Source organism: Citrus sinensis, chromosome 6 (genome assembly GCF_022201045.2).
Source record: "Citrus sinensis cultivar Valencia sweet orange chromosome 6, DVS_A1.0, whole genome shotgun sequence".
In the NCBI taxonomy this organism is placed as follows: Eukaryota; Viridiplantae; Streptophyta; class Magnoliopsida; order Sapindales; family Rutaceae; genus Citrus; species Citrus sinensis.
In genome coordinates this window covers 10,336,499-10,348,911 of record NC_068561.1, presented here as the reverse complement: position 1 = coordinate 10,348,911, position 12,413 = coordinate 10,336,499, and the positions used below count along the sequence as shown (strand labels likewise).

The 12,413-nt window shown below is 33.7% G+C and overlaps 1 protein-coding gene, 1 long non-coding RNA gene and 1 pseudogene across 2 annotated transcripts; all 3 read right to left on the bottom strand.

Annotated features, from left to right (window-relative positions):
- Nucleotides 1–286: 286 nt before the first annotated feature.
- Nucleotides 287–4,281, bottom strand: LOC102621202 (synaptotagmin-3-like; annotated as a pseudogene).
- A 4,052-nt stretch (nucleotides 4,282–8,333) lies between these two features.
- LOC112498559 (uncharacterized) lies at nucleotides 8,334–9,496 on the bottom strand. Its single transcript, XR_003065858.2, has 2 exons — nucleotides 8,783–9,496; nucleotides 8,334–8,670 (listed from the first exon to the last, which is right to left on the bottom strand). It is a non-coding gene; the product is annotated as an uncharacterized LOC112498559 (long non-coding RNA).
- A 1,072-nt stretch (nucleotides 9,497–10,568) lies between these two features.
- Nucleotides 10,569–11,963, bottom strand: LOC107177482 (uncharacterized). Its single transcript, XM_015531340.2, has 2 exons — nucleotides 11,702–11,963; nucleotides 10,569–11,620 (listed from the first exon to the last, which is right to left on the bottom strand). The coding sequence occupies exons 1-2, from the start codon at nucleotides 11,961–11,963 to the stop codon at nucleotides 10,569–10,571; spliced, it is 1,314 nt and encodes a 437-aa protein (XP_015386826.2).
- Between the last annotated feature and the right edge of the window lie 450 nt (nucleotides 11,964–12,413).

Here is a 12,413-nt window from a genome sequence, read left to right as displayed (position 1 = left end):
TAAGGAATGTTTCAGCTGCTGTCTGGATTGGAACAATTCCAGCAGATGTGCATAATGTATTTGATAATGTTGTTCAGTTGGAATAAAAGGTTTACTTTCTATTAAAAAAAAATTGTGTACTTTTGAGTCGTATGTGGCCTTATATTTTACACCTCTTGTGGTGAAGTATTGTTAATCATTATCAACCCTTTTAATAACTAATTTCAAAAAAAAAATCCGAGAATACAATACAGTGGAGCTGGGGGCACCAAAAAGAGTATTAGTTGTGAGTCTCACTTGATACTTTTCGTTCTATGCTTCTCTGTAGATTCAAGTTTTGTCATATATACTATCGATTCTTATACTAGAATTCATATTATTTGCTTCCGGTACGAAGCTACTAACAACAGCTTTATTATATATATCACTCCCAAACAACCTTCTTTGGGGAAACACATCCTAAACTGTAAATTTTGATTCCTTAGAAAAGCAAATCTCCTTGATGATCAAGAACTGATTAATTTAACAGCACACAACAATGAAGCTTGGCACTTGATACTTCTCAAATGGCCTTCCATTTAATCTCAACTTGAACAGCTCCATTTTTTGAATTAATCAAATGGTACTTCTCTTTTAATCGTCCATTGTGGAGTACATCGTGCAGGTTTATATCCACGTATCCTAGTGACTCCTAAATACACCGGAAAAATTCACAGAATGCAGATTCATTATGAACTAATACAAGCAGGCATTGTTAACCTGAAGAGAAACAAAATCACGAGTTTATACCAACCTTTGATCGGAGTCTTAAACCTCTCCGTTTGCTTTTGACTTCAATGTGGATCTTCTCCTTTAAAGGAGCCTCTTCGAAATCAAACTGGAATTCTTCGTTCCAAATTGGATCCCGGCATTTCTTGATCATCTGGACAAAAACACATTAAAACTTGAGAATTAATATATCAACAACGCGATCTACACCAAGTTAGACACTCATAATCTTGAAGGGCACCTTGGTTTTCTTCTGTTCTCCTCTACATATGACCACAGCATAAGGATTGTTGTGATGCTTCCCCTCAAGATCCTTAGCTCCCTCAACTGTCACCAATAACAATCCGGAACCTAAGTAAACATACTCAGTTGCCTTTCCAACTTCACTTTCTTTCCTCTCAAATCTGTCTAAAGGACCACTAAGTCTTTTACTCTCTTCTCTGAAAAGACTACATGTCAACTCTACCACAAGTTGCCCTCTACACTTCTTGTCCTGAGGATCGTTAGGATTTGTGTTCTTGACCAAATCAAGAGTTAATTCTTTAGTCTCATTTGGAGTAAGTGATCTCAGTGGAACAACTTGCATTCCCAATTTGTCATGTGTTCCAACCTGTGAAACCATAAACTTAAAAATCTTAACTTGCATTACAAGTTATTAACAAAAACCATCCTGGATAAGACGGCAAAATCCACAGAGTCAATGGCGATGCTGCCAAATTTCTAATTCAAATATTCTTCTCTTTAAACCACCTTGAATGGAAATAATAATTTCCTTTTAAGTAGTAGCTATGAGGAGATCTTATGATTCAGAAATTCAGGAAACGACTCGATTACCAAAAGAAATACAAAACCTTTTCCATTCAGGGTTCAAAGTCTTCATCTTAACAGAAGTCTTCTTTGCTGGAATCCTTTCCCCACTTAAGCTGAGTTGAACATAGGGATCCGAAGCTCCAAATATATCCATCTTTAATAGTCTTATTGCCCGAATAACCTTTACATGAAGTATGCCTACAGGCTTCTTAATGGCCCCTCTGCGGACATGAGAAAGAATTAACGAAAAATGTAATAACTCCTACTGCAGGTAAAATTATATTAAGGTAGGGATTAAGACTTCGAGTACACATTAATATTTGATACTTGAATCATTCATCCTTAGTTGCATTCATATGAATATAAACTTACAATGAACCATCAAGAATTGGAATTTCAAGAGTTTGAGGCCAGAGATAGAGGGCAGAAATTTGATTTCTTATAGTTTCCTGCAGTGCAACCGACTAATAATTAGATTAAGGTAGCCCAGGAAAGATTCTAAATGCCTCAGGTAAGAGTAACTGATTTTTCCAGGTTCAATTAAATATGACAAGAGGTTCTTCAGAATAAATGCAAAAATAGTGCAAGCATTCATATTGATGCAAACTTGCAGGATGCAAGAATTTAATAAACAAAGCAAAAGCAGTTTGCTACAGCCAAGAGTTTTGAAGATACAATATCTTGTTTTCCATCTGGCATTGTGATAATTAATACTTTGAAAAAAAACTCAGTAGCAGTTTGCACCAAATGCCATCTTGGACATTCGGAAGCTTTTTCCTGAAAATGGCAGAGGTCTGACTGAAACTACTGAATGTTTAGGTATATTCGTATTGAGTTCCAAATTTAGTTTGTAAATAGTGATTAAAATTCAGATGTTACCCTCAATTCATTCAAGCATTTTCTTGATATCTTCTCATGATTAAGTGAAGAACCGTATATTGAACCTGGCTTATCTTGTGAAGCAATGATAAGTATTAAATAATTTGACTAGAAATTTGGAGGTCATTCAGAAAAAGTCAACTGAAAATTAAACAAAGTAGACGAGTAGGTGGGATTCCTCATTATTTTCTAGTTAAGATTGAATTAGTAGTTAAAAACGTGCTCTCTATTATATAATTGTGTTGCATTCACATTAGCTGGTTTGCCAAAGGTCAACCAAAAGCTCAATATACATTAAACAATTCCCAATAGATTACTTAGAAATTAAAGTCTTAACTTATACAGTCGTTGTGTTGTCATTAGTGAATTCATTAGTGTGCCAAAAGTTTGTGATCTCACCAAACAAATAGATAAAATGAAGGCAAATCATTCCAAATATTGTAACAACAGGTGCTCTAACCAAAGCCATAAACAGACAGAGGAACAAATATCACCTGAATAAATTGGTATCAGCCTGGAATTGCCATCATATCACCTCCAACTAACTTCAATCCAAAGTCAACTTCTGGCTGCATAAATATATAAATTAACAAATATTCATCCAATGTGTGCATAAGATAAAAGAGCATCTGTTGTGTTTGTTAATGTTTTGCACCAACACTTACTTACCTTCTCCATCAGAGATACGGCTATGCCAGCAAAACAAGGGAATGCAGGCACAAGAGGTTTCAAAACTATCCGAGGCGCTGCACGGATTTGTACATCCAACAGCTGGAAGCAAGCATGACAAACTTTTTAAAGAGAGAAGCCTTATCCGATCCTTAATACTTATAAGCATAAGAAAGTGACACTAGTGAATCCCAGTTGATTACTTGACCTAAGTTGATGTCATGATATATAAAAAGAAGAAGAGGAAAAATAAAACTAAGAGTTGAATCAGCAAAGACAAGTTGACTTACATATAATGCCAATAAAGAAAAGAAGTTGTGTCAAAGCCATTAAAACCATGATGAAAGAACTTCCATTTTTTAAAATAAGTCCTCTGAAAACCCTATTAAAAATGTTGCGATGACTTAAGGATATTTGTTTAGAAGCTCACCTGTACTGTGATTTGCAGAGAGAAGAATTTCAACGCCAAGGTTATGTTAGGATTTCCTGCCCATCTAACCGCAGGCTCAAGTATCAGTTCATTTTCATTGGTTTCGCATACCTTAATACCTGTCATTTTCATGAATCCAATCTCAAAACCGAATATATTTTGTGAGTCATGGTGACAATAAGTCTGCTTAAATGTTGATTCCGAGAAAACACAACTTATACGACACTGGACAAATGTAATTAGGAAATATACTTTAATTACCATGAATTATAGGAGGCAGAGTTCCAAGAGTCAGAGTCTTAAAATCTATTGATCTTATGCAATACTTGCCAATGTACTCTGCAAATATAGGCTCCAGATTGCTTCTTGCAGTACTACATATTGCCTGAAACAACAATAAAACTCAAGCCTTAACCAATCTAGCTCTATAGTCATATGTACAGCTAAGTGCATAAACTTCTGATTACCTTATCAAGGTAAGGCCACAAATCGGATACAAACTTGTTGAGCCAATCGATCTGCACAAGCACATAAGTAATATCATTTGCATTGAGAGACTTCAAGACTAGCTATTATATTACGATGGAGTGCAACCAAGTACAATCTGATTAATTACTCACCCGGTCATAATCTGGGTGCTTCACCCACAATGGTATTTCGGGAAAAACATCAAGCACAGAGCTTGTATCAAACTCATGATCATTTGGTCGAATTATTGGATCCTGCAAAATATAGGATTTTAAATTTTACTTCTAAATATCAAGTCACTAAGTATTCATATATATATTAAATTGTCCCTATTATTAACTAACCATTAACAAAGGCACTTAGCATCCATCTAACAACTGTGATCAAACAATGTATCATAATGATCTACAAAAAAATGTTCTAATCTAAGATCTTAGACTTGTTAAAGTCCGTAAAAACTATTAAGTCATATAATTTAATAATTTTTTCGACTAAAATTTAAGATCTCTAGACAAGATCGATACTCATATTTATAACCACTAAACAAAAACATAAATATCAAATAAATGATCATTGAGAATATTAACATTCATGTGACCGCAAAATGATAAAACAATGAAGCATAGAAGATTGTAAAAAAAAAAGAGGGGGTAAAAGATAAAGTGGAAAAAATATTTTCCTTAATCTCTGTGGCATCAGAGTGTACGAATATGAAAAAAGCAATTAAAAAACCAATTGGAATTCCAATTCCGAAACCAAAGATTCCCAGTAAAAAACTCAACAACCCCATTTATCTTATAAATTTTAATATATGTTTTTTCAAATGAAAAAAAAATAAAAATCCATAGGCTGTAAAAATGGAAAAATTATCAAATTGATTAATAAAAATTTAACTGAAAAATGAAAATCAGAAACGTGAAGGAAACCGCCGCAACGGAGTATCATTGCCCAATCCACGTTGGACAACATGAAGTCCATTATGATAGGAAATTACTCTACTGCCCTCGTCCGAACAGACACGTCGGATATAACATAAGACTGAATCGAATCTATGCTGGGAAATTTGTTCCGTACATCGGCTGTGTTGTGACGTGGCAACTGGGATTTTGTACACGCGTCCATGCTAAGCAAGTAGTAACCAAATATTCTGCATTCAACTTCTGAGGTTAATGAATTTAAATGGGAATCATCAACTTCTCCTGGTGAAAAAGTTAACGCTTATAAATGATTTTAAATCTCTTAAAATCTTCCCAATAATTATGAAAAAAAATTAATAATAATTTTTTCATTTGATTCTTTTATATAGATATATTAATTTCAGTAGTGGCACTTGAATTATTTCCTGTGAAGGTATCATGCGCCATCATTATCACTAACAATTTTTCTTTAAGCACTAAAACGGATATTAGCCGTAATCAAATTGATGTAGACTTTTTAAGTCTTTCTCTTATGTACGGCGTTTCATGTCATGTCATTTCACAAGAACTAATCTAGAAAATTAAGTAAAAAAAAAATAATGTTATAATAATTTTACCACTAATTTCAAAGGAATAAAATAAGTTGCAAATTATAAACATCGTAAACATTGATAGCAAGGACAGCCCGACTAATGGAAGCGCTGACATCTGATGTATCATTCAACGATATTTGTTATTATTATAAGATTTCAATAATTTGTAAAATGTCTATTATTGTTAATTATAAAAATTAATTATTCCGTTTACTATCATATAATGAAAATTAAATTTATATTTCAATCTAATGGTAAATTATATTAAATACCATTCAGGTCAAAATTCAATCTAGTTTAGCAGATCAACTTGCCCTCAATGCGTAAATATATTTTTCTTTTGTTGTACCATGATGACTTTACTCTTTTTCATAAATAAAATAATTACAAATAAAATAGACTCGGTCTTATTTAAAAATAAATAGGTGCGTAAAGTTTAAATTAATTCTTTTTAGCCCCTACCTCTATTAGAATCCAAATATGAATGGCAGAAGTCATTTGAAAACTACTTGATCGAGTTTATAAAAGATAATTTAGTCTCTAGTAATCTTCGTCAAACTCACTTATTTAATATATTTTTTTAATCAATAATTTTTTTAGTTGAAATATGACATTCACATGCGGCGTATCACATATTAAGTAAAAAATAATTTTATTCTAATATTAATATGATAATTGTTATCACGTGTCAATGAACGACACATCTTATGTCACATCAATTAAAATATAATTTTCATATTCCTCCTTATAAATACTAACGAATATAATTAAACATGTGAAATCAAACTTTGTAATTAAAGTAATCAAGATACAATGAACCAAAATTTCTAAGAAAAATTGAATGTGCCACAGATACAAACCCCCAAAAATATCAATCTAGTAAACAAAATTAGACAAACAAGATTCTTGGCAACTTAGTGATCTGGAGCCACACGTTGCCTCTTCGGGGATTTGTCTCCTTCAACTGTTACTTTAACTGTCAAATAGATGAATGAATGGTAGTTTAATAGTTTTAATTTCCATTTTTTTTTTATGAAAGTTTTATGGTAACCAATTGCATTATTAACACGATTAATAATTAAATTCATTAAAGAAAAACGATAAAGAATTCGATGGGGCTTGTTATTATATGATCCAAGTTCATTGCACATCTAGGTACTTCAACTTAGCTACTTAATTAAAATAAGAAAGAAACCGATTTTGCTTCGATTTTTGTATTTAATTAATTAATTGTTGAATTGCATGGAAAATTTAAGTATTAAAACGTTATCTTAAGCATGCAAAGAGAATTGTCGCTAGTTTGATGCATTGAACTGCCGACCACTAAGGTCTAAGATCAACCATGTGTAGAGATTAGAGAAGGAGGTGGAGAAGTGATGATGATGATGATGATGATGATGATGATGATGATGATGATGATGATGATGATGATGATGATGATGATATATTATTATTATTATTATTATTAAATGATGAATATGTGGAATAATAATAATAATAACAACAACAACAATAAATAAATAAAAATGATAATCGTCTCCAAAAAGAATAATAATATAATAACAACAACAAAAATAAATATGGTTGTAGTGTTTGAAAGTCGTTATATTCTTTTTTATATTTTTTAATTACAAAGATGGGAAACATATCCTACAGGAGGCATTGCAAAAATTTATTTAATTATACAAATTCTTTGGACTAATTAATGACATCAGGATGCGTTTGGCTATGTATTATGTTGTATTGTATTAGTAATATATTATAATATAATATTCTACAGCATTTGGTGATGCAATGTACTTTATTAACTTTTATTAATATTATGTTTGTTGATGCACTGTAATGTGTTAATGTTTTTTGGTGATTAATTTAAATTATATATTTAAAACACAATATTTTAAGTGCTTAGAAAAATATTAATTATAGAAGTCTTGAATTTAAAAATTTTAGCATCAATTTTTTTAGTATAAATATTAAAAAACTATCATAATTCTTCATGAAACACATGTAAAAGTAAAACTAATAAAGTCTACAATCTTTTGAAGAATAATATTTATTTTTCAATATTTCCTAAGTATATACCTTGTGAAATAAATATCGAAGCAAAAATTTAATTGAAACAACCTCTAAAAAATATTACAACATAAATAAATAGTTAAAAGCATATATACAATATTCATTCAACAGTCACCTTAAGATGACATTACAAAAGTTCATACATACTACAGTATGTAATAGTTACATAAGATTGAAAAACATTTTTGATAGAAAATTATCATCCATGCAACGATGTCGCTTCAAATTCTTTCCAAATCTTGTATGGAGATGTCCACATGAATAAGCTAACAAGGAGTATTTTGTTGATTGAAAATTCGACTGCGAGAGTTCTGAGTCAATTTGAATCGACAATTGATCAGCTAGATGTCCAAAAGGATTAGTTTGGCCTCGTAAACCAATGGACATTGTGCTATTGAACCCCACAAATAGATGCTTCTACCCACCAAACTGGAAAATGGAGCAATCATTTGTAAGATTAGGAAGCAATAGAAAATTATTATGATTATTATTATTATTATTATTATTATTATTATTATTATTATTATTATTATTATTATGAGCATTGGCATTCGTTTGATGCAAATACGTCAAAGAAAAAGTTACTATAAAGTCCCCTCAATCCACAAGATGAGGTGGCTTGCCTAAACTCACCATCTCAAGTCCCTAAGGGAAGTAGAACCAGGTAGTCTTTTGCAAAGGTTTCAAGCTTAAATGAAAATGAAAAATAACATAGAAAGAGAAAAGAAAAATTGGCAAAGATCATAGACAACTAGATATACAAAATTAAGATCCCAAAGTACGGAAATTCTAAGCAAATTGAACATGAGACAAATTAACTTGACAGTCGCATTTCCTATTAAAAAAAACTATGAGCATTGGATACTATAACTAAAGAAAAGAATCAAAGAATCCACCAATAATTGGTATGCTAAATTAAATATCTTGATTGCGTCTAATATCATAGAAAATGCTCTTGTCAAGTCCACTCTTTTTATAACATCTACCATTACATTCTGGTGCTTCATCCACTCCAAACAACGTGGTCAAGATTGCAGAGTTTCAGCTTGATGATAAAATTGCAGCAAATATAACACTGATTCTACAAAAATTCTTGAACAGAAACATCACTTAGCGGCCAATTCAATTACTACTAACATTGATTTTATATTATAAAAAAAATCAGAAATCAAACCCGAATTCAAAAACTAAACCTGAAACTTGATCATTCAGGTGGTGAAGGGTAGGCACGGCAACGGTGTTACGAGGTGGGGTGGTGGTGGAGCTAGATGTCATGCGGCAAAGGCAGATGGCATGCCGGTGGAGCATCGTGGAGCTGAGCGTCATTCTTTTTGTTGAGCCATTGATTAGAGACACCGAAAGTTGAGAGGTATTTCAAATGTAGTTTCAAAATTAATACAAACCTATTCAAAACGTGACACCCCTCACGGGTTTATACTTGTAATACTCTAAAGATTAACAATCGTAGTAATAAAAAGCAATAACAATAGATCATTTGGAAACATTTAATTTTGTATGAGGAAAAAAAATAGGTTAACTTAAATTATTCTTTGGGTGTTTGGTACATCTACTTTATAATGGTACAAAGTCGAATTAAATTTATGTAAAAGCCCTTTCAAGAAAAAAAAATTGTGTATAAATAACTTTAGTAGTGAAAGATAATAGAACGGTTATGTGTGTGTATTAAAAATGATTTAATTGATTAATTTTTAACTATTTAAAGAATAATATGAATTTTTTATATCTATTTTTTGGGAGTGTCTGCAAAAGTAACGTGGAGAGTAACATCCCGACAACAGTATATGTTCTAAAGAAGATATAAGGTTTAAAAGATGAGGACACTATTCATTTCCCATTGCACATTTATTTATTTATTTGAATATTTCGTCAGATGGCATAATGTGGATAACAATAAGTGCATCAGAAGTCATGTAGGGAAATTTACAGTAATAATCAAAAAAAATTTGCTTTTTTTCATCTTAATCCCCCAAAAATATTTCTATTAATATTAGCCATAAAACAACATTTAAGACCAAAATACTCCTCCTTCATCTCTCCCCCAACACTCCCTTTCACTCATCTCTCCCAAACCGATCCAACTCCCATCATCGGCGGTGACATCAACCCTCGTCGGCGGCGGCTCCATCTCTCACCGGCATCCGATCTACGATCTACAACCTTCAACAAAACCTAGGTTAGTCATTTTTCTTATTTTCATTAATTTAAAATGAGATTTTAGAATAATAATAGTTATAGCTTGAGAATAATAGTGGTGGTGGTGATGTTTGTGGTGGTTGGTGGTGTTTGGGAGTATTGTTTTCGATTTTGGAGTGATTGCGCTTAATTTTGGGGGTGGAGAGGGAGGGGGGCAAGGCGCGCGCGCGCGCCCATGCGCGGCACGCTGTCGCACTAGTTTTTTGGTGCGACAGGCCCTGTCGTACAAAAGGTACAAGTTGAAATTCAAGCCACTTGAAGTTATATTCCCTCGATGGTTGGAATATGTTGGCTTCTACAATATCTTATCTGAGTTGCGGAGTGAAGACCCGTGGAAAGTTATCGCAGTTAAGAGTGCGCCGCAACAAGAGCCCGGAACTGGCGATTGCGGTGTTTTCGTATTGATGGTTACGATGTATTTAATGTTCGGGCTTAGATTGGAGTTTAACGCTAGTCATGTCGAGTACTTTAAAAAGAAGATTGCAGTTGATATATTTAATGACGATATTATATTGTAGACCTATGTAGTAATTTTAATGTTGAAATTTGAATTTTTTTTTTAATTTGCGCACTTAAGTTTATATAATTTTAATGCCTCACATTTTGAACTTTAAAATAAAATAAAGTTTTATGAAATATAAGTGTACAATACACAAAAAACAATAACAATTTTAACCAACGAAATACAAAAAACAATAACAGTTTTAACCAACGAAACACAAAAACAATAATAGTTTTAACCAACGAATAACACACAAAATACAACTAACTTCGAGTCGACGCAATAGGATTCTTACATCGCTTACGATTATGGCCTAGTTCATGACACCGGCCGCATCTTACAGTCCGCCGGTCAACGTCCTCACCAGCCGAGGGTATTCTGAGCTTTTTACGACGGGCAGGTAGTGGTGCCTCAACTGGTGGGTATACTTGCATCTCCTGAATTTCATCTGGAACTTCCCAATCAGTCACATCACCAACTGGCTCCACTGGTTGTGCATAAGCCATCGCCAACGATTCTGTAGTGTAAAAGTCCGAGCAAAGGTTAATAAAATCCACCCGGTGTGTTAGACACGCCGCAATTGCATGAGCACACACAAGCTGATCAAGCTGAAACACTCTGCAGGAGCAAGTTCTCTTTTGCAAGTCAACCAACCCTTTCTTAAGCCCACCGCCTATAACTTGAAAGCGATGCGGAGACACCGGCCGAACTATCATTCTTTCAGCTATAGTTCTCCTCTCAGTGACTATTTCATCCGCCCATGTTGTTAGCCGAGTAGTCATTGATTCAGCCACAATTTTTCTATCATAAAACCATTGCTGCAATGTTTTCCTAAAGTGATCAACAAGATGAGTAACAGGAAATTTTCGAGGTTCCCTCATGAAAGCATTAACACTCTCCGCGATGTTGGTGGTAAGAATGATGTACCTCCTACCTTCAAACTGAGACCTTGCCAAATTACACATACTGACATTATTTTCTAAGTAATCAGCCGCACCCGAGTGGATCATCCACAACCCTTCAAGTTGTCTCTTAAATTCCTCGTGGCCATATGCTTTTGCTGCATTAATAAAGGCGGGCTCAAATTCATCCCAAAGAGCTTTGGACATTTTAAATTGTGACTTAATGTTACCTTTGACGTGGTAAAAACAAACGCCATGAGTTGCATTGTGAAATACTTTAAGAACGGCTCTCTTTATGGCAGTGCATTGATCAGAGATAATTACCAACTCAGGTCTATCACCAATCACTCCGTGTAACTTCATCATAAACCATTCCCAAGCATCATTGTTTTCTGAATCCATGATCCCAATGGCTAACGGATACAATTGATTGTTACCATTAAGACATGTTGCCACGAACATGCTTCCATGATATAGTCACTTCAGATGAGTACCATCTACAGTAATGACAGGCCGAATGTACTGCATAAACCCCTTGATGGAAGATCCGAGTGCTACAAAATAGTACAAGAAATTACCATCTCCATCCTGCTCGAGGTGAGTGACTGTACTCTCATTCGCTGTAGTTAGTACGTGAGAGTATTTAGGGAGCAAGTTGTATGACTCTGCAGGGTTGCCGCGAACTATTTCAAGACCAACTTCTCTCGCCCTATATGCCTGCTGGTATGTTAACTGAACACCGTATTTCTGTTGCATAACTTCTCTCACCCTATTGGAAATATTGTTGCTCTAACATCCTGTAACGTAACGCTATTATCATCAATGTTGTCATAATTGTCGTGGATTGGAGAGTAATATTGCTGCAGCGATATTGTCCTTGGCAACACCTCTTCATCATTATCGGGGCCAGACATATTTGCTCTAAACGAAGTTTCTGTATCGACATGTGGCTCAATACATTCGTTCGGAACTCGAGGTGATGTGGTCACAAATATAGGAATGCATCCAAAATTAGCTACGTCAGATGCCATATGCAACACAACCATCACCATTTCATCATCACATATATCCATGGGCATTGCACATATACGATATAATGTGTTACTAGACCTCAAAGTTGTCTTCATTGTGATACTATAGTCATTAGGGTTTATTTGTAACACCTCGTATACTCTTGCCAATAACTGATCAAACAGATAATTTTTT